This window comes from Cheilinus undulatus, linkage group 12 (assembly GCF_018320785.1).
Source record: "Cheilinus undulatus linkage group 12, ASM1832078v1, whole genome shotgun sequence".
In the NCBI taxonomy this organism is placed as follows: Eukaryota; Metazoa; Chordata; class Actinopteri; order Labriformes; family Labridae; genus Cheilinus; species Cheilinus undulatus.
This window is the reverse complement of record NC_054876.1, coordinates 9967246-9988307: the sequence shown is the minus strand read 5'-3', so window position 1 is coordinate 9988307 and position 21062 is coordinate 9967246. Positions and strand designations below refer to the sequence as shown.

At 38.2% G+C, this 21062-nt stretch overlaps 1 protein-coding gene across 2 annotated transcripts in view; it reads right to left on the bottom strand.

The window, feature by feature from the left end:
* Positions 1-16943, bottom strand: part of c12h21orf91 (chromosome 12 C21orf91 homolog) — a 36252-nt gene extending 19309 nt beyond the window's left edge. Inside the window, exons 1-2 of one of the 2 annotated variants that reach the window (XM_041801259.1) lie at positions 16858-16943; positions 12214-12347 (exon numbers count right to left, since the gene is read on the bottom strand). In XM_041801259.1, coding sequence (XP_041657193.1) covers positions 12214-12340 — 127 coding nt within the window. In that variant the 5' untranslated portion in view covers positions 12341-12347; positions 16858-16943. Of the gene's footprint in view, positions 1-12213; positions 12348-16851 lie in introns of both variants that reach the window. The other variant, XM_041801260.1, reaches the window with a different exon arrangement.
* Between the last annotated feature and the right edge of the window lie 4119 nt (positions 16944-21062).

The following is a 21062-nucleotide window of genomic DNA, read 5'->3' as shown; positions in this document are numbered from 1 at the left end:
GCTGTCTATGACCTTTAAGTGTTAAATAATTCAAATCATTCTGCATTTTCATGTCATTCTTTGAAAAGTGATGATTTTGGGGACTGGAGGTTATGGCCCAAAAGAAATGATATATAGAACTATATTAGACAGAGGAGGTTGCAATACAATCCAAGACAGACCTAAAATCTGATGAAATTTCTCTCTCTCTCTATCAGGCCATTTAACTGGCAGTTAACTCTTCTCATGACTGCAAAACAAACATGTTGACAAGGAATACATGGAGAGATTGTCCAGAGACAGACTGCTGATAGTGTGTATGTAGAATGGGGAAGTACGATATTGGATTTTTGCCAGTATTCAATTTACCAAAATTTACATATTCATTTTAGGCGATACCAATATCAGTGCTGATATTAAATGTAGTTAAGACATAAAATCAATCCTTAAAATACACACATTAAGGTTTGAGGATGGGCAGATTAACAAAACTCAGTCCTCAAAACAGGCTTTAAAGTGTAGGGAATGATGAGGAATAAAGAAAAAGACTTCAGCTGATGTAGGTCTATTATTCAAGCCAAAAACTCCACCAACTTATTTGTTTGTTGGGCCAATAATTACAGCTGATATGGACAGAAGAACTTTTGCCGGTATTTACAGCTTATATTTTGCTATAAATGTCTATCTACCAATACCGATAATTCACTTTTTAAGCCATTATCCGCCAATACAGATAGCATGCCAATAGCTATGTATTCCTAACGTAAAGCTTACAGGGATTGCTGAGATAGTTACACAGAGGCAATAGCCACTTTGACCAAACTCTGATCTAGTTATCTTTGATTCTGTTTCAAAATTGCACCCTTTAGAAGTTTAGAAGTTTCTTTACATATTTTTCTTTTATATTACATTCACAACATTCAGCTTGCTGAACAGATGGTAAACCTTAAGGTTGTAACATTTCAAGGCGGCATGGAGGATTGGAAAATCTTCATATTATATATATTTTTTTTTTTGTCCAAAATACACTCCTAAAGATTGCACATTGTACAAGGGCTGAATAATGACTTGTTTACCATCACAGCTGCTGTGTGATACTCACATTCCAGGATGTGCAACATCAGTCTTGTGACCTAAAGCATGTCATGCTGTCAGTTGCCTGATGCAAACCAAAACCATCAATTTTCTCATTTCCTTTAATCTGCATTAACAGTCAGTCTGATATTACCATCAGTAATCAGAGAACTGATCACAGTGTATGCAAAGTCTATGGCTACATGTGAGGCTACTGCCATCACAGATACACCAGCTACATACACAGACTGGATGTGCCACTGACTGTTTATTTCAGAGGGTACACCTGCAGCTATCTTGGGAAGACTTATGTGAGTCACAAGCAGCTCATGGTTAGCCTCTGTTGAATTACAGGTTATAATTTTGTGCAGACTACATGTAAATTTGAACATTATTACACATTGCAATTGGAAGAAACAAGTTGATCTGTAAAGTTTACAAGGAAGCCTGTAGCTCTACTTCCCCATATCTAAAAAAACTTACCACATTGACTCAGTTTAATTTCCTTTCCAAAAAAAGAAAAAAGAATCACAGAAAGGGAAAATTATTTCAATTTCAAGATTATTTTTTCTTCAGTTTACTTGGTCATACAACAACTGTAAGTTGAACTTGTATAACAACTTAAGCATGGCATTTAATTTTAGATGAACAAAAATAATTTACAGGGTATTAAAAGCCAAAAAAAATGTCTGTAGACTTTGTTAAAATTTGGGCAAAGGAAAGTTTAGCAATTAGTGGAGCATCACTTAAGCCTTAAGAAAAAATCATGCCTGGTGGATGGTTATTTCTCTATGACAAAGTAACCAAGGGAGCACTCAAACACAACATCATTAAAATCTTCAGGCAGTAGAGAGATGACTCCTTCTTTGATATAGTCCTGCTGTCCCTGTTTAGCATCCAGTGTTTGCCTTTTTTAATTTAGACTTGAACTCTGCTGGCTTTGTGAAAGACAGCATGGTAAAAGAGTTTTGATACAGAGTAATACAGACACTGTGCTTTTTTTCTTGCTGTGCTGTACAATCTGAACAGTAAAAGTGTGAAAGCTGAGCAAGGACACAGGATCCATGACCCACTTCAGAGGAGCCGGTGCTGGGACAACTGGGGTAGGGGTCATCAGTGGTAAGGTGTCAAACAGAGCTGCATGGCACAGCCTGGAGGAATGTGTTGTCAGCAGCAGCTGCATGGGCCAACTCGGACACAAACATTGAGCTCATGAAAACAGTGAACTCAACCACAAGTAAACTCAAGGCAACACAACAAACAGACAACTGCAAAAAAAGAGAAAAAAAAAGTACAAAAATTATACTGAACACATGTTTCATTTACATACTGAGACAGACTTAACATGCACAATTAATGATCCTGATAGCTAAACCATCTGCTTCTGTCAATCTACCTAAGAAAAACTACAACTGAAACTTGAAAACAAGACTCTTGGCACAAATGTGCACACACATCATCAGCTTTGTTGTTCTAATATGGTGGTTGAAAAAGCATATTGACACCAACAGCAGAGAATATAATTAAAAGTTAATAGATAGTGTAACTGAGACACAGTTACCGTAACTATGGCTGCCATCTGATATTAGCACCTTCAGTGAACATCATTCAAAGGAGGAAGATAAGATTTGGTAGAAGATAAGTGCTTCTACCAAAGAAGAGGGTGATTGGTATTGTTGTAGAAGAAAGAAAATTCACATAATTATGAAGATTCGAGCAGCTAATTTCGACTTAAAGGTTTAGAAATTGGTCTTTTTATTCATGCAAATTATAGGCTTACACAAAAAGGAACCAATTACACAAAAAGTGCCACAGTGGTGAATTACAGAGATTAGAAAAGCAGACCATCCATAAGGGTATAAAAATCCCTGGATCCCTACTGTGTTCAACTATACAGCTACCACAGTCAACATAATTAGGCCTCTCTGCACCCTGGGGTGAAGAGTTCAGCCTCAATGAATGAGCTGTTTATAGGAGCAGGCTACAATAGTCTCTGTCGAGCAGCAACCAGAATCAGCTCTGAGTGAATCATTCCTGGCTCCTGCTGTAGGAATTTTCTGTTTTTTCAGCCGGTTAAAGGGCCAGACCTCAGCAGAACTCTGCCTGTATTATGTAAGAAGATGAAGGAATGCTGCTGGTAGTTAGCTTAACTTGGCAGCTTAACAGACGTCTGATCTGACAAGGTGTCAGAGAAGACCAGGAGACCTTTAAAGGAAACAGTCTGTGTGAATGGCTGAAGGTTGAGACGGTAAAGAACTGACATACTAGTGTCAGATCTCTCTGATTCTAACAAAGCCTAGCTTGTCACATCCAGTAAAGCCAGTAAGTTGAAAAAATTAGAACTGGTTAGATTTATCTACAAATTTAACATAGTCAAAGTCAGTGGCACAATTTTGCTCCAACCAACGGAGCACACCCTCACCCAGTGAAGCAGAGTACATAGCAGATGGGAGATCATAAGTACACATGGGGATAAAAAAGCATACAAACAGCTAGTTAATTTGCCTGTAAGAAGTTGATTTGATGTTCATTTACGTCCTCTTTTGATGTAATGTTGATGTAGAGATGGGATAAAGGATTGGCAGTTTTTACATGGTGTTTTAATTGAAATTGACCGGATGCTCTGTATTTTCCCATGTCTTCCTGCCTGCGTTGATGTGCTCTACAGATGGTCTGCTCTCTGGATTGACACGTGCTGTGAGCAGGGTTCACTGAAAATAGACTCCACTCATATTATAGGCAGAAAAGAGAGGAGTGGCGCTTCTTGCATGTAACCACCAAAGAGCAGGAACTGAGCTGGGCCCTAAGCTTCCTGACAAACAGCAGCACATCACCAAACCCATCAGTCAGGTGCACACCTTATTATGAATCACTATTATCCTTCATAAAATCAAAACAAATGAGTCACAGTTATAGTGTGTACCACTTAAGACCTGAGCTATTCAGACTATATTTGTTTTAGACCAGTTTGTAAACAAATATATTGGTTTATTAGTATGCATGCAACCTCTGATATGTAGTGGCTTCATTTTTTTCACACTGGAGGCTGCCACTGGAGTAAGTCAGATGTGAATCACAGCTGGAGTGCAGAGACACATTTAGAGTCTAATGCTTACACCACATTTGAGGATGGCGATTGTTGCATATGGCCACATTCTAACAGCAGTGTGTAAACAAACATTTAAGTACTGGCTAGTCAACAAAACCAGAGTCATGAAGACGTACATGACTTGAGTGATAAATACTTCCCTTCCTTGTTCTTGAAACTCTTGATTTTGGCATTTCTCATGTAATTCACATGTAAACATTTTAGAAAGAGGCTGTGCAATGTGGTGCTCTGTAAGTTGTGTAAATTACCTGAAGTGAAAGCATCCTGGAGCACTTTGTTAAGATGACAGCTGCAGCAAGTCCTTCCTGTTTACTTTTTGCACCCAAAAAGAATACCACTGCTGTCTGGCCAAAAACTCCCATCTTGAAAATCACCACTTTTTAAAAGTAATTTCAACACTAAATGGTGATAGTCATTATCTTTTTGACACGTCTTACTGGTTCAAAATGTATAAAACCCACTGACATATGTAAAGACTGACCTATAGAACTGACTGATGAAAAAAAATCAAATCACAAAAAATGGAGATATGACGCCAGCGATAACTCCAAATAATCAACACATGGAACTAGTTGTGTTGTTTTGTTTGTCTCCCATGTGTTCAAAGGATTCCTGCCTCACTGCTGTGATAGGAACTTTGTTTATCTAAACTTGAACAATGCATCGGTGTGTCTATTCCACAGATACAATGTGTACTTAAACAGCCATGTATATATGAGAAAATGACCCAGTCTATTGCCGGTTTTCATTTTATCCTAATGCAACAAATGCCATTATATAAAATGATCAAACATTACTCACATAAGAATAAATCCACGTTTCAAAAAAGCCTATAAAAAAACTGTCTTTCAGCAGTCAGAAGACAGGAATAATCTCATTAATTAGTGAGAGAGTAATTTACATGTTCAGTTTATCAGAGAATAAAATCTTGCCAGCTACAGGAAGATACAAGCTCTTTGTTCAGTATAAAATATTCTTCAAAAGAGTTAAAACTCAGGCTTTACCAAAGCTGTTTTTATCATATCAATACTTCTGTCCATATTCACATGCTTCGTTTTTCCCTGCAGTGAGTCTACATCACACCTTTTGATTTATTGATGGCATTTATAATGACAGTGACGTACGTGTTTATCTGCATAGATGGCAGGGATGTGATATCCTGTAACAAGTGGTAATGGGAGCTGATGTTTATGTCAAGTGTACTGATGAACTTTAAGCTACCCATTTCTGCTCACATCAGCCAGGATGCAGGTTAATACCAGGTGACATGATGAGAGGTCTGATCATTTCAGCATACTACCTTGAAATCTTTACTTTCACATGAAATGTATAGGTCGAGTTCAATGTAAAGTTACACAATCATTAAGTTTGTCAAACTCATTTGTTCACTCTGACCACTCTTCATCCTTTCCACTACAGAAGTACAACAACAGGAGACTAGCTGAGCAGGCTCTTGGTGCTTTGGTGTGTTAACTGCAGCTCTGTTGTTCTCTGCTATATTGTGTTGACGCTCAAGGCTGTGTAACCATGTGTGGTACAAAGCACAGATAGTCCAACAACAACAAGGAAAAGAAAGGACTGAAAGTATAAATGCCCTACTTCTGAAGAGATTGAGAATTATATAAATAGACATAACTTCTGATGGGTACTTTCTGATAAAACCAGCATACAGGCCAAAGCAGTTTCCTCAGGAAACAACCACTTGGAGGTACAACAAAGGCTGCGTTTCCTGAACATTCATCCTGCCTTTAACTGCTCTCAACGATTTTTCTTCACTTTTTCTTTTGCACCTGGTGCCTCTGTGTGCTGAATCCTTTATAGGAAACAATTCTGCACCCTGTCAATATAATTTCCTTGTTCTAAGCTCTTATTGAAATCTGATGTCAAATAGGTTTCTTTTAATATACATAGCTTGTGCGCAATTTGACTTAGAGCTCTATTTACCTTCCTCTGTGAGTCCTGTGTGTGTGTCAGCAGCTGACGTTGACAGAGACAAGTCTGAACATCCCGTTTACATGCAAACCTCTGAGCAGAGCTCCGGGAGGTGGTGGGTGGAAATGAATACTTAAGCATAAGCAGTTAACTCATAATGGCTCTGATCTCTGCTGTGAAAAAACTACATAGCTGCAGAGCTGAGCAACATCACAACAGCAATTTGTTGTTTCAATAAAATGTTATTTCACACATTAAAAGGGACACTCCACTGCTTTTAAACATGGAGTTTAATTGAATCAGCATGAGGGGTACTATTTAATCCGTGAAAACAGCTTTATAATGTTGTTTGGAACTCTGTAGGAAGCAAAGCTTCGGGAAGAAAACAGCTATGATAATAGAGGTTGCCTTAAGACCAGAGCGAAAATGAACAGTATCATTTTTTTAACACTAAAAACTACCATTACTTATCATGAAGTATAATTTGATAAAGCTGCCATTATGAAAAACATCCTGAATATGAAGTCAGGAGGTGCCTTACTAAGTCAGACTGAATGCTATCATAAGCTTCATTTGATTTAGAGCTTAGCCTGTTTTAAGTTTGGATTCCAGCTTTATCCTTCACGCAGCATTTTTAAGTCAAAACCAGTGTCTGTTTGATGCTTATTTACAGCCACAAGATATCAGGAAGGGTTATGAACAAAACTGCAGCTAACATTAGCTCTGATTTTGCCAGAAACTTGGCTTGTTTAAGGTTTAGATTACTGTTCAACATCATCAGCTGGATCTGAATTATCAACAGAGTTAAACCCCTCTTTAACACAAACTAACAAAGTTATTAGAACCATTAAATGAAGCAATAACCTCTTAGAAAAAAATCGGTCTAGCAGTCATGTTAGGCCTCCAATGTACAGAGGCTATAGTCCTCAAAGTGAGCAGCCAGGGATCAATATGTCATTCCTCACTCTCTCATTCCAGTTTCCTTATCTATCCACTGCCCTATCCTCTACTAATCAGTGTCCTTCTGAGACTCTGGCAGACACCGGATGTGTAATCAGTAGAGGTCTAGTCAAGCTGCTACTGACATCCACATAATTGACACAATATTGCAATTTTTTGTCAACAATTTCCTCTTCTTTTGAGAGTAACAGAAGTTCACTTTGGGGATTGCTTTTATGCCCACAGGTTGAACTCATTTCTTCTCTATTATAGAAGACATCTACTTTTTCACTGACAGCAAAACACTGCAGACTAACAGACAGCCGTGGCTATTTCTACAACGTGAAGTCCATTTTATTCATCCATATCAAACAAAAATGTTCAATGCTTGTAATAGTTGTCTATATAAATTTCACTGTGTTCCTCTTTTATTGTTTCTCCACTTTTCAGAATATAATGTATAATGGAAAATCTTTTCGAAGTAGTGGTGCACAGTTTAGAAGGAGAGGCCATTTAAGAGGCTTTAGGAGGATTTGAATCGGGGTATTTTGGCAACTACTGCTTTGATTTTCACCATCCCTTTTAAATCTGTCTTTGGTGAATCTCAAAGACTTACAGAGGGGTAATATGTAAAACATTTAATCTCTTGAAACATAAAGCATTAGTCTGATTTAATTCAGAACAAGAGACAATCAAATATGCTGGGTGGTTGAGCTCTCCGTATTATCAGCAGTGCCAAACATACCTGGCTTATTTCAAGTTACTGGGTAAAGTGCTTTAAGGCCTGTGTTTATAAGGCAGTAGTGGTATCAGCTTCGTTGGCAACAATGGTGAAGGAGAAACTGATCTAAAATGTATTTTCAAAGGTGTAGTTTCCAGGTCTGAACCTGCTATTAATGCAAGGGAAGGATTCCTTTATGTTGTTTTCATGTTTTCTCTGGGATATTTCCTTTAATATGAGAAAATATCAAACATCCACAGCTATTAAAACTCAAGACAGACCTTGCAGATACTATGGAGGGAAGGAGAAGTCAAATATTGAAGCCTAGTCAATAAAAGCTGCTGAAAAGGGCTCTGAAAAAAGGCAGCCTATTTCTACAATCTTCCTTTCCCAGCAGTCTTTTATTCCACTAACGTTTTTGGATAATAATATCATGACTAACATACCCAGCATAACTAATACAGGTGAGCAAAACTGTATCAATTTCAGCGTACAGCATTGTATTTTGCAGCACCAGTATGGTATCGCTGTTCTACAGACCTGAAGAGCGTAATATCAGCTACAGAATTGACCAGCTTTCCATCCATCCTAATAACTGAGTATGTGTAAGTATGTTATGTATAAGGAGGATTTCCAGCGGGCTATAAATCCAAACATGTGGTGCCTCTATAAAGCACTGCCTTCTCAAATACTAGTCAGTTCAGAGCAAATACTGTGGATATTCTTCAGAGAGAAGATATTTCCCTTAACAATCCATATAAAAATACTTTTAAATCTGTTTATACTTAGTGTAGAAAGCAATAGATACAGAGGGCTTCAATCTGTGACACAAATGCGATTCGTGTGGTGCAATACACCCTCCTGGTTCTCCAAAAACACAAAAAGCAATTCTGCATCAGCTGCTTCTTATAAATATTCAAAAACCAGCAGCATAGAGCACGACGGCAATGAATATTCAACAACAATCCACCCTTGAGATAGCATGATATGGTTTAGGACAGAGGAAATCTTGGAGGTTGGTTTTTGTATGCATTCCTTCTCTTTCTTAATTTTGTTCACTGGCTGCCTGTGTAGAATTTGATATTTGTTTGCTTCTCCTTTAATGAATAATGCCACAGGATGAATGATGACGGTCGCTTGTATGTCTCCATGAGCAGTCAGCGGGCACACGGCTCAGCTCTAGTTTTTAATCAGCTGTGCCTAAAGTGACCACATTCAACTTGGCAAGCTCTCCTCCCACCATGATTCGCTCAGCTGCATCAGAAACACGTGCACGTCTGCAAACGCTCCAATTCTCCCCCCAGACCCTACAGTTACATAACCGCCACTTCACAGCCACACGCAGCCTCCATCAACAACAACAAAAAAACCCTGAACCCCCAGAAATTCACAATGCCTTTGATGCCTTTAGGGATCCTGACTGTTACAATAAGCACCAAGGATGACACTTTTTATCCTGGCTGTATCACTAAATGGAACAATCAAGGGCACCCTAAATTATTCAGAAAAGTAATCCCTGGTTTATAGTATGTGAACAGATAATAATCATATTTTTTCTAATGCATAAAGTTATCCAGGCATCCAAATACAATGCGGGTGAGCAAAAAAGGCAATTTTTGGAGGTGACCCTGAAAAGTGTATTCAGATTTTTTTAAATGCAACAGCACATACAGCATCCCACCGCTGGGGGAGAAATGAGTAAACAAGTTTCAGTCTGAGGCACTACACTCTACATGTTATACAGATAATCAGTTATATAAGGACTGTTTAGACCAAAAGAGGAGCTCAAGTACTGCATGGCTGGACATAAATAACACACAAATCCTTGTTGGCTGACCAAAATCTCGTCATTTCATTTATCTGCACAGGTTCATTACTGGCATGCTGTTGTCATGGCACATCAGGATTGAAATCCTCCTGGCATCCTGAGAATGCATGAAACATGATTGATTAGGCCTCTATTCAAAACAACTGGAACAGTGATAATGCGGGTCATGTACAACAAACAAGCAGAAACACAAATGTTCCCATGGTTAAATTTGATGGAGAGATACAAAACAAACAGGCATAAAAGCCTGCCTCCTCCATATTAACAGATGGGGTAAATTAGGGGAAAAAAATGATGAAATTAAATTTTCTCAAACATCTACGTTTGCTCTTTACATATGTCGATTTATGGTTGTGAGATGATTTTTCTAAGCACCAATTATAACAATAGTTATCTCAAGAGACTGCACTAAGAGGTCAGCTCTAGATCGTACTCTTTGCTGTATTTTTTACATAGACAGACCAAACATTAATCAAGTGTAAGCCCAGCACAAAGCAACATTCAGCAAAGTTTCAGTGACAAGGAAAAAATGCCTTTACCAGGCAGAAACCTCAAGCAGAACCAAACACATGTTGAGCAGCCTCCTGCCAAAGCTGTGTTGTGGTTGTAAAAGGCTAGAGGAAAATGTACAGAGAAAAGAGGGGGGTGCAGAAAAAAGAGAGTTGGATGCAGAACAAGAGAAAAGTTTTGGTTTTCATTAGTTATTTGATGTTATATAAAGGAGTATCGCTTCTTGATTGACAAAAATGTCAACAAATTTGGCTTTTGCAGTACTTATTGCATCCAACTAGTAGAGGAAGAGCAGTGAAAAAACTAAACACAAACACAAAAATAATCCCTTTTTTCTATCACTGAATGTCTGCATCAAACCACACAAATCTACTCACAGCAAAGGGACCTTTGCTATTTTATCAGCAAGTTATATGTGTGTTTTGGTGAGTGTACTGGACAGGTTAGATGTCCACAACATGAATCAACCAGCTAGATCTCTACTGAACAGACTCCAGCTCCACCTCTGTATTATGTCCGGGACTGTTGCTGGAGTATTTTGACTTTACTTCTGTACAACAATGGGAGTTAGAGACTTGTCCATACTTAAAGGTGCAGTGTGTAATATTTAACCTATTAGCATTTAGCAAAACAAGCTTGGTTAAAATGAAACATAACATTTATAAGTAGATTGATCTAAATTAGTGTTGACATCTGATAACACATTTTTTAAATTTATGTTTTAAATTAACTCAGAATAAGCCTTTTATTCATACATAGGGAGGGTCCCCTCTAAGGACGCTGCCATCTTGGATTTTTGCATTTTGCCTGTGTCTATGGCACCATAGAAGAAACCAAATAACAGTTAAGCATGTATTGATTTTTAAACTTCACTGGTTCCCACAGTTATCACCAGAGAAATGATCATCACACTCCAGAACTGACTGTTAGATGTTGATGGTCCCAATTTTACACACTGCACCTTTAAATGTCTGTTTGTTAAAAAAAAGTACTAGTATTTTGATACCAGTTATATTTGGACTAGATGGATGTAGATGCTTCCTCATTCCACCGTATTTAAATCACTTCATGCTAAATGAAGATTAATGAGCTCGAAGGCACTAAAAACACAACTTTAACTTAAGTTATATTCCGTCTGTGCTTGTCTGAGACTGAAGATGTAAGACTTTTTTACTGCACACAAAGAACAGAGTGATCAATCAAAACCCCCACATTCAGATCTCTCATAGCAGCACAGAATAGACCTATAAATCTTTTATGCATATGCATTTCCTCCTCCTGTCAACAGAATGATATACCACTCTCCAAGCTCTTAGTCAGCTTTATGATGCTGTTGTACAAGCCATACACAATCGTGCTGTGCACAAATAAACACACACACACAATTCTCCATTGCATTAAAGAGCCTTTGTGGGATCTGTGAGACGAGTGCTGAATGAGAGGCATATCTAATCCCCGTCTGATTTCCCATTCTTCTTCAAATAGGCCACTCGTTAATTAAGAGATGAAAAAACTTCAAACACATGCTCTTGAGTTGGAGTGGCACATCAAACGGGAGAATCACAGTGGCCTGCTTTAGAGAGGGCTTTGGTCCAACAGGCCCATTACCCCACACATACATCTCATACGATGTTCCTGGAGAGGATAAAAGGAGTGTGTGGTGGGCAATCATTGGAGACTTCAACAAATATGAAAGGTTTTGAGGCTGTATTACAGCTCGGATGATCAAAAAGTTAATCCCGTGTTTCTGCAGAAGTCATTTATTATGTGATCTAAATGCTGGAGATGCCTGGCAGCTCATCTATCCACATAAGACTGCTTCTATATGAGGCTAGACCTTGAAAAGGCTTGATATAAAGGTGAATTTCTGTTTTGAATCTCTTTAGACAGAAAAAAGTGAGCATGTGTGTGCATGTTTGGTAGTTAAAAGCCACAGAGAGGTCACACTCTGGGTAGGAAAACATCATTAAAAGGCCAGTCTCCATACTGTAAGCTGTAGGTTGCTTTGAAACCTTCGCTAATACAAATATATACGCTCTATGTGAAGAGCTCTTTTTTTTCTCTTTTGTTTGCTCTTCACACTGTTGAGCAAATAGGCACCCTCCCACTTGAGTTTCTTACCTTCGATGCTTAGTTCAAAGCAGACATGACAAAAAGATAAGGTCCCTGTTTCTGTCTCAAGCTTGCAGACACTGCAGATATTGTCATCGTTCAGATCGATGTTCACAAACTGCTCCTCTTCATCCATGCTGCCCCTGGGAGAGAAAAGCAGTTTAAGAGAGCACATGGGTAAAAATTAATGCAAAAAACATGCTCAATTTTGCTAATTAGGTCACACTTCGATATAAACTTATTAAAAATGCATGTTTGGATAGTGTAAGTGGGGGAAATATTTTTGGCTCGTAATACAGTAACAGTTGCAGTGTATTTTTTAAATGTTTTTTATCTGTTGTGTGAGTAATGGGGATGCACAGATGAATGGGTTTCACATCGAGATTAGCCAATATCAGCCCGGCTGACAGACACAACCCATTGGAAAATAAAGTGGCGTGAACTAGTGTCACTAGCAGATGGTTATCTGTCGTTTCATATAATATTTGCATCAAATACACAAGAAGAAGATATAGACAAGAAGGGCTTTTTGGGCAGAAGAGGTGACCTTTTAGAGAAACTGATCGGTTTTCCATAGTCAGAAAGGAGAGAAAATGTTAGCAATGTGGGATTGTTAGGCCAAAAGAGGTGATCAAAAAACACTGGCAATCAGTTAAACTGTTATTTCAAAGATCATTATTGTCCTTGATTTTCACCATGGGTACATCTATGTCTGTAGTTCTCACATGGTGTTGTAAGGCAAGTCTAGGTGTGCTATGTGAATTTGTACAAACACACATCATTATTAACACGTTTAAGGGGTTATTTTGTATTGACATGAATTTGGTGGGCCTTGAAATGTTGGCTTGAACTCAGGTGCCTTGGGCAAAAAAAAAAAAGTTTAAAAACCCACTGCTCGATGGTAATTAATGAAGCACATCACAAGTTTGACAGCTGTCGTTTTTAGATCCATATCTGAAGTCAGCTACACAGAAACAACATCCCAAACAGACATAAGGAAAAAGTATATACAACTGTAACTTAAAAAAGGGTTAACCTCAAACTTCAGAGAAGTTAACAGATTGCTTCTGTGCATAGCTTACTCTTGGATACTACATGCCAAAGAACTTTCTTGCATTTAAAGTCATTTGAGTGCAAACACTTAGACTGGCATATGTTTAACAAGCTGTGGTGAGCACGTTTGTTCAGCTGTGTAGCATCCATAAACTCTCAACTGTCAGATAGCAGAACTGTTCAGAGACTAAGGCTAAGATAAACATCTGCTTGGTGTGTCTCCACAACATATTTAGCAATGATGGTGTAAGTGTTGAAATCCTATCACAAGAGACCACAATGTGGTAGCTGTGTCATTTATTGTCCATTCATGTGTCATCATTAATTATCCCTGCCATTACTAAGTCCACCAGTCTGACCAATATGGTTTCTGAGGCAAATACTTTTATTGATAATAGAAGAGAAAGAAGTGAGCAAAGTGGCAATATGTAGTAACATTTTGCACCGAAATGAACTAAGCAGTTTTGGCAGCATACTATTAGTACAGCCAGATAAAGTTTAAAAATGTAACGATCGTATCAGAAGATTTCTACATTTTCTGCCGATATGTACAGAAAATGTACAATATCATAATTTTGCCAATAACAATTAAACCACTTACAGAAAAAAAGCACCAAGTGGCTGAGTCAAGCGGAGCTAAGAAAGGAGCAGGGAAGTAGATTGTCTGTCAATTGTTTTACACTTGGGGCTTCATTCAAAAACCTCAGGGCTCACAGGACCCCCTTGAGTGCATGGTGCCTAAAGCTGCATTTCCACCAGGTGGCCTGGTTTGATTGAATACGTTAGGTGTGGTTAATGTATATTAAACCCCAAAATAGTTTGCGTTTCCAGAGACTCCCATACCCTCACTTGGTGGGTGATGTTGTAAGGCAGGATGCAAGGCGATGCTACTAGCTAGAACACTTTCTCATTCCTCACAGCACTGTCCAATTCCCTCTGCACTTTCTTGTCACTGAAAACTGCCAGTGACAAGGAGGTTGTCTATTGTGTGGTATTGGGTAGTAATTACTTCACTGATTTAAAATATTGTCCTGGTAATATTTTTCTTTCAAAATCCACAGGATATTAAACAATTCTGTGTTTGTGTTTATTACTGCTGTCATGCAGAAAGTGCCAATTTTTTCAACCAATCAGCGAACTGCAGTGTGTCTTTCATGTGTGGCTCCAGGTAAGCTTGGCAACACAACAGAAGCGGGCCAAAAAAGGTGGAATGGTGTAGTTCAGTTGTTTGGGACCCTTTCGAATTTTCAATAATGGAAACGCAAACAAATCTGCGCTGGGCCGTACCAAAGTGAACTGGACTGCTTGGTGGAAACGATAGGCCAGCGGTTCTCAACTGGTCTACCCACAGGACCCACCAGAACTTCCTGAATGAGCAATCTTGACCCAAACTTCTAAAAATGTTCAACAACTTATTTAACAAAGAATACTGAAGTTTGTGCCATATATGGAGCAAAACATTACCAACCAAAGAGACAGGACGAGCATTTCATAACAGAAACCCTAAAAAGATATGCATGAATACATTATTTCATTCCATACCCCATGGTAAGGCATACATTTTTTTGCTGTTTTCTTGATATTTTATAAATTGACACACTAAAATGAGAAAATTAGTTTTTCTACCCCCAGAAAAGGAGTTAAATAAGTTTAGATCCTGAGAAAACAAAATATACTAATGGATAAAAAGAGTAAAATAAAATAAACATACTGCTTAGAAATTGCATACATCATGGACTTCACGGCAGTTTCTCCCAGGTACACCTTCACAACCCACTAAAAACTGTTCCGCCACCCACCTTTGGGTCCCAAACCTCTTTAATAGGCAACCACCTATCTACTATAACAAAGTTGTACATTTTTACGGTATTTAATGTTGATGTATGCTTAATACTGCTGATATGTACAACCATAACTGTAAATATCAGCAGGGATTTAATTAATATTTGTGTGTTCAAACTTAAAAATACACACTTAAAAACAAATTCCTTTGTTTTTAAGTGTGAACCCTGCTGAACCCTAACCAATAAATGTAGATCAGACCTTAAGTTTTAATCCTTAAAACACATCAAGTTTAAGGATGAACAAAGAAAAAGACTTCAGCTAACGTAGGCCAGATGGCTCTGCCTAAACTCCAAAACGTTACTCATACATACAGCCAATATTTATAGACGATAAATGGACTCGAACTAATACACAGTAAATAATGAACGTTTTAATCTAATATCTGCCTATACCAAATGTGTCAGTACTAATGTTGCTTCGATAAGTTTAAGAATACATTTACATATAATATATTGACAAAAATATAAAATTGTGCATCCTTAATGATTACATATATCTTTGGGGGGGGGGATTTGGTCAAATTCAGCACCAATATGACCATGAAAAAGATATTAACACACAAAAACAACTTATTAATACTAAGTTAAATGCTATTTCACAATGTTGACCAATAATAGTGCAGGCAGTAGATGCTCAGCGATGTTTGCAGCAGACAGTGCTGGGGCATATTCTCAAGTATGGAGTTGGAAAAAGCCCTCTGATTTACTAATGTGATGGCAGCTTTTAAAAATATCTCCAAGCAGTATTTCCTTCATCATATGATCTGCAAAGAAACTTTAAATATAGTGCATATCTGAAAACATTAGACTAATACTGATACATCAGTGAAAGGAACATACTGACCAAGAAACTGAGACCACATATCAAGTCCATATCAGACAGTCACCACTATTATCACTTGATAGAAAGAGAGACTTCGCTATTTTGAGCATGCATTTAAAAATGTATTTTCTTTCATGTGGCATTGTGAGTTCAAACATCATAAAGACAACGGTGAAGGAAAGGGCTTAGCAATTTAATAAACTACAAGCAACGAGGAAACAGAAATATCATTCAACAACACCACACATTCTTTAACATAAATCTGAATTACCAATGAACATTTAATCAACCTTTTTGTAACATTAAACAGGTTGCTGAGAGTGCTGCAGGTCATTAACATGCTGTTTTATGGTCCTAGTGAGAGCTCTGCTTCCTGCTGTGTTTGGCCACAAACCCCCCTGAAGGTCTGAGGGAACAGAGTTAACATTTTAGAGTTCTTTATCGGAGCTTAAGGGTAAACTATCTGCCCTTGAAAGACCAAAATTTATCAAGTCTAAGAAAATCACGTTCAAACATATCGTTTTATCTATTTTATGAGTGTAAAGACAAAGAGTAAGTAGGAAGAATAGCCATTGATGGCAACAACGAAGGTCAGCTGGCATTTGAACTTTTCACCGTTACACTTACATAGACAAGTTAACCGTTACCGTTTAGTTTTCTGTCCCTCAACAACTGTTTAAACCATTTAATGCCTGTTGAATGTTAGTCTGACTCCGGTCAATTCTCTTTCACTTTAGTGTCTGAGTAGATACCGTTAAACAAACGCCTGCTAACGAGAAGTTAAGCTAGCTCCCACTGGCATCCTCCGAGTAACGTTAACTGCACAGGCTGATTCGTGACCGTTATGTGCCGTTGTCCAACAGCGAGGTAGCCCAAACAAAATAGCGTGCCGCAGTGTTTTTACAGACAATACTTCAAGAAACTGACCTTTACCTCAAAGAATATCTTCACACAGCTATTCCTCTGGCGTGGACCCCTCAGTTCTCCTTCGCCTCAGTGAGCACAAACATCGGCGCGTCACGGCAAATCCACAGAAGCTACAGGAGCTTCTTTCCCCCCTCGCATCGGGACGTACCACTAGTTTATATGAGGGGTGGCAACAATTGTCATTGATTTGATTAAGATATACTGAATGTTATGTCGGACAAAGAAACAGCTTGAATTCTTCTGTAAAACAAGAAAGCTGAATTTCCTTGATCAAAATAGACCATTCTAATTTTCAGCGCTGGTTACCGCAGGAGTAGTCACGAATACACCCCTACGATTATATAAAGTTAGGTATTCCTAACGTCATCAAAACATTTCCATAACATTGTGTGGGGGGTTTTAACTAAACTCTTCAAGGCGAAAAAATGAAGGGTATATTAACAATTTTAGCAGTGTTTGGAGCATACATTGAAGCTGGATATGTTGAATAGTTAAATTCTACCTTGTCCAGCTTTTTACTTTTTGTTTCCATTCCTCACATGAAGTGGCACGTGGGGAATTCCCGCACCAAATCGTGAGGAAGCCAGCAATGGCTTTACCAGTAATTGTTACCTTTGTTCTGTCGGATTTACTCATTAGACAGAAACCCATATACGTTTTATTAGTTCGATTTAGTTCACTTTTTATAGTAGTTGAGTTGTATTTAAATGGGCGAGTCGTAAGCGTGACCTGCCTCTCACCTCTCAAAAACAATAACATGGTATTTAATTCACACGGACAAATTAAACACGAAAACCGAATCATCAACATATTTACACACTGATTATGGACTTCTTTTAACTTTTTTAATTGCCTGGGCCATTAAGGCTTTGCTCTAAATGACTTCTTTTAAATACTAAAGAATATTTCCAAAGGAATGGACGAGTAATTTTAGACTGATTATCAAAAGCAGTGGCGATGCAAGAGACTTTGGGGGCCATTGTCAAAAGTTCATTGACAGCCCCCTCCCATGGTTTGTCACCACTGTGTTATAAATAATCTAACACTAACAAAAACATGCAAAAATGTAACTTCTGAACCAAAATCTACACCAGTAGGCTATCTTTTGAAATATAAAGAAAGAAAAAGGCAAGAATATAAAGAAAATAAAACCAAGACAATATTCTAAATAATTTCCTTTAAGCAAAAGAAAACTGAAAATTATGCTGTACAGATAAAGAGCCAGTCTTCACATTTTATGATTGTAATACAGTGCTATGAAAGGTATTTGGCCCCTCCTTTTTTTTTCATATTTGTTACACGTGAATCAGATCATCAACCAAATTTTAGTATTGGACAAAGATAGCTAGAGTAAATACAAAATGTAGTAAATAATGATTTCATAAGGGAAAAAGGCCATCCAAACCTACCAATGTGAAAAAAATAATTGCTCCTCCCTTGTTAAATTACAAATTAACTGTGATCAACTAGATTTTAAAGTAGCTGGGCCCAATTTCACTTGTCACACCTTGGCCCGATTACTACCAGACCTGTTAAATTGAGAAATCACTTCAATAGAACCTGTCTGACATAGTTAAGTAGGCTAAGCAATGTAAAAAAGCAACATGTCATGCTACCACTAAAAGAAATTAAAGAACAGATAAGATACAAAGTCTGTAAAATGATTACAAAGCCAATTTTAAGGCTTTGGGACTCCAGCCTACCATGGTGACAGCCATTGGAACCATTCTCCACAAATGGAGAAAACTTAGACCTTACCAGGAGTGGCCAGCATACCAGTGACTGCCAAAACTGCATCTTTGATTCATCCAAGAGGTCAAAAATGAACCCACTACAACATCTAAAGACCTGCAGGCCTCACTTGACTTAGTTAAGGTCAGTGTTCATGATTCAGCAAAAGGAAAGAGACTGAGAAAAGCATGACATCCATGGAAGAGTCCCAAGGTCAAAACCACTGACCAAAAAGAACACAAAAGCTTGTCTCACATTTGCCAAAAACATCTTGATGACCCCTAAGACTTTTGTGATAATATTCTGTGAGCTGATGAGGCAAACGTTGAACTTTTTGGAAGGTGTGTGTCCAATTATATCTGGAGTAAAACTAACACAGCATTTCATAATGAGAACATCATACCAACAGTCAAACATGGTGGTGGTAGTGTGATGGTCTGGGGCTGCGTTGCTGCTTCAGGTCCTGGGCGATTCGTCGTAAGTGATGGAACCATGAATTCAGCTTTCTACCAGAAAATACTAGAGGAGAATATCCGGCCGTCAGTTCATGACCTCAAGCTCAAGTACACTGCTGTGAGGCAATGTTCACCAGCTCTTCTTTGTGGAATTGTTTTAATTCAGCTACACTGTAGGGTTTTTAATCATGAACAGCTTGTTTAAGGTCATGCCACAGCATCTCAATCAGACTAAAGTCCAGACTTTGATTAGACCACTCCAGAACCTTGATTGTGTTTTTTAAGCCATTCAGAGGTGGACTTGCCGGTGTGATTCAGATCACAGCACTTTGTATGTAAATAGCTTCTAAGACTTTATTTATCTTAAAAATAATATGTTTTTCTTGGGAAAAAACACTCCATGAAACCAGTAATCATCAACCTCTTCTAAACGCTCATTCTGCATGTCTTGCTTTCGTCTTACTCTTTCTCCCTTCCAGACAGATAATCCTCTTCATTGTCCTCCGGTGACTGTAATAGACCAATTTGGAGTAGACAAAACAGTTATCTCACAGCAGTTGCCTTGTGGTAGCATATAAACATTGAAAGTGAAACATGGTAAAGCAAGCACGATCCCTGCAGTGTGATGAGAAAAAGGTGTTATTGTGCTGCTAGATGTCAGAACATTAAAGCATGATCTTCATCTCTACAGAATATTCTTATTTAAGATGCAGTGAACTAAAATGCACATGTAGCAGTAGTCCTGACACACTGTACTTCAAACCTGTGGATTCCTAAGTGTGGACTGGCAGGGCCTAGAGGTACTGTAGATGGGTCATTTACAAAAATAAAAAAAAAGAAGTAATGTTTTGAATTATCATAGAATACTTGGTTATGTTATTGTTGTAAGACTTAGACTTAACAATAAATAGCTCAACATATGTCACCTTTTATCATTTGTTAAATCTGATATATACAACCGGTGTCACAGTTTAACTGGCGTTAGATTAGCTGGTGACACTCTGACACTCTACAATGCAACTCTTTTCTGGATTTAAAGACTTTATCAGTCTTCAGGGACATTAATGCTGATTAGGAAGACTTTGTTGGGTCACAAAGTACATTTATGGAGATAAACATTAGAAATGAAATTTTAAGTGACATATAAAAACATGATAAATGGCAGTGGCTCACATTGTACTTTGTGATCTCACAAACACTTTGTAAGCAATTTTAATGTATCAGAAAGCAAAGCTTTTGCATTAAATTTCCTGTATATAAAACAAAAATATGATACATAAAAAGTCAGTTTTTGAGTCATGTCACAGGGGTTTTGGTGGGATTTCCACAACTGTAGCATACTGAAGTTTGGGAAAGGCAGCATTAAAAAATAACTCTAACCAAGGTCAACAAGTGCAGTTGGCCTTCAGTATGTAGCTGTTTGACGTTTTCATGATAGCACATATCCTCTGTTTTATGCCAATGCCTAGGCACAGGAAAACCAGCTGACGAATCTCAGTCAGCAATTTCTTAAGCATGAACAAGAAGAACAAAATTGGTTGGGCTGAGAGATATGTGCTGTTACTTTTTCTTTGATAGAGAAAATGGGTTTCTCTACAGTATTCACAAAAATGTCCAGTTACTATAACTCTGGCCTTCAGGCTGGATTATTGACCCACTGAGCTGGAAGTGAGCACAGCTCACCTTGGCTCATTATTAAGGGTTAGCTTGTCAAGGTATGTCCATAACCTTTCAGAACTTTGTGTTATTCTGCAAGTTACTGCAATCTGCTAACTTTGCAAAACAGATGGATTGGCCAGATTTCATGTCTGTCATCAGGCAGATCCATCTTGCAAAGCTTGAATATGAGACAGCTGTGCCAGGTCTAAAAACAAACCTGACCAATCAGCGCCATTTATGGAGAACAAGGCGGTAGCTAAAGATGGGGATTTAGTTGTACTGGAAGCCGATAGCAATGGCTGCCACTGGTGAAGCGATTAGCAGAGATGTAGCTGTAGAAGACCGGGAGTTTTATCAGAACTGGAT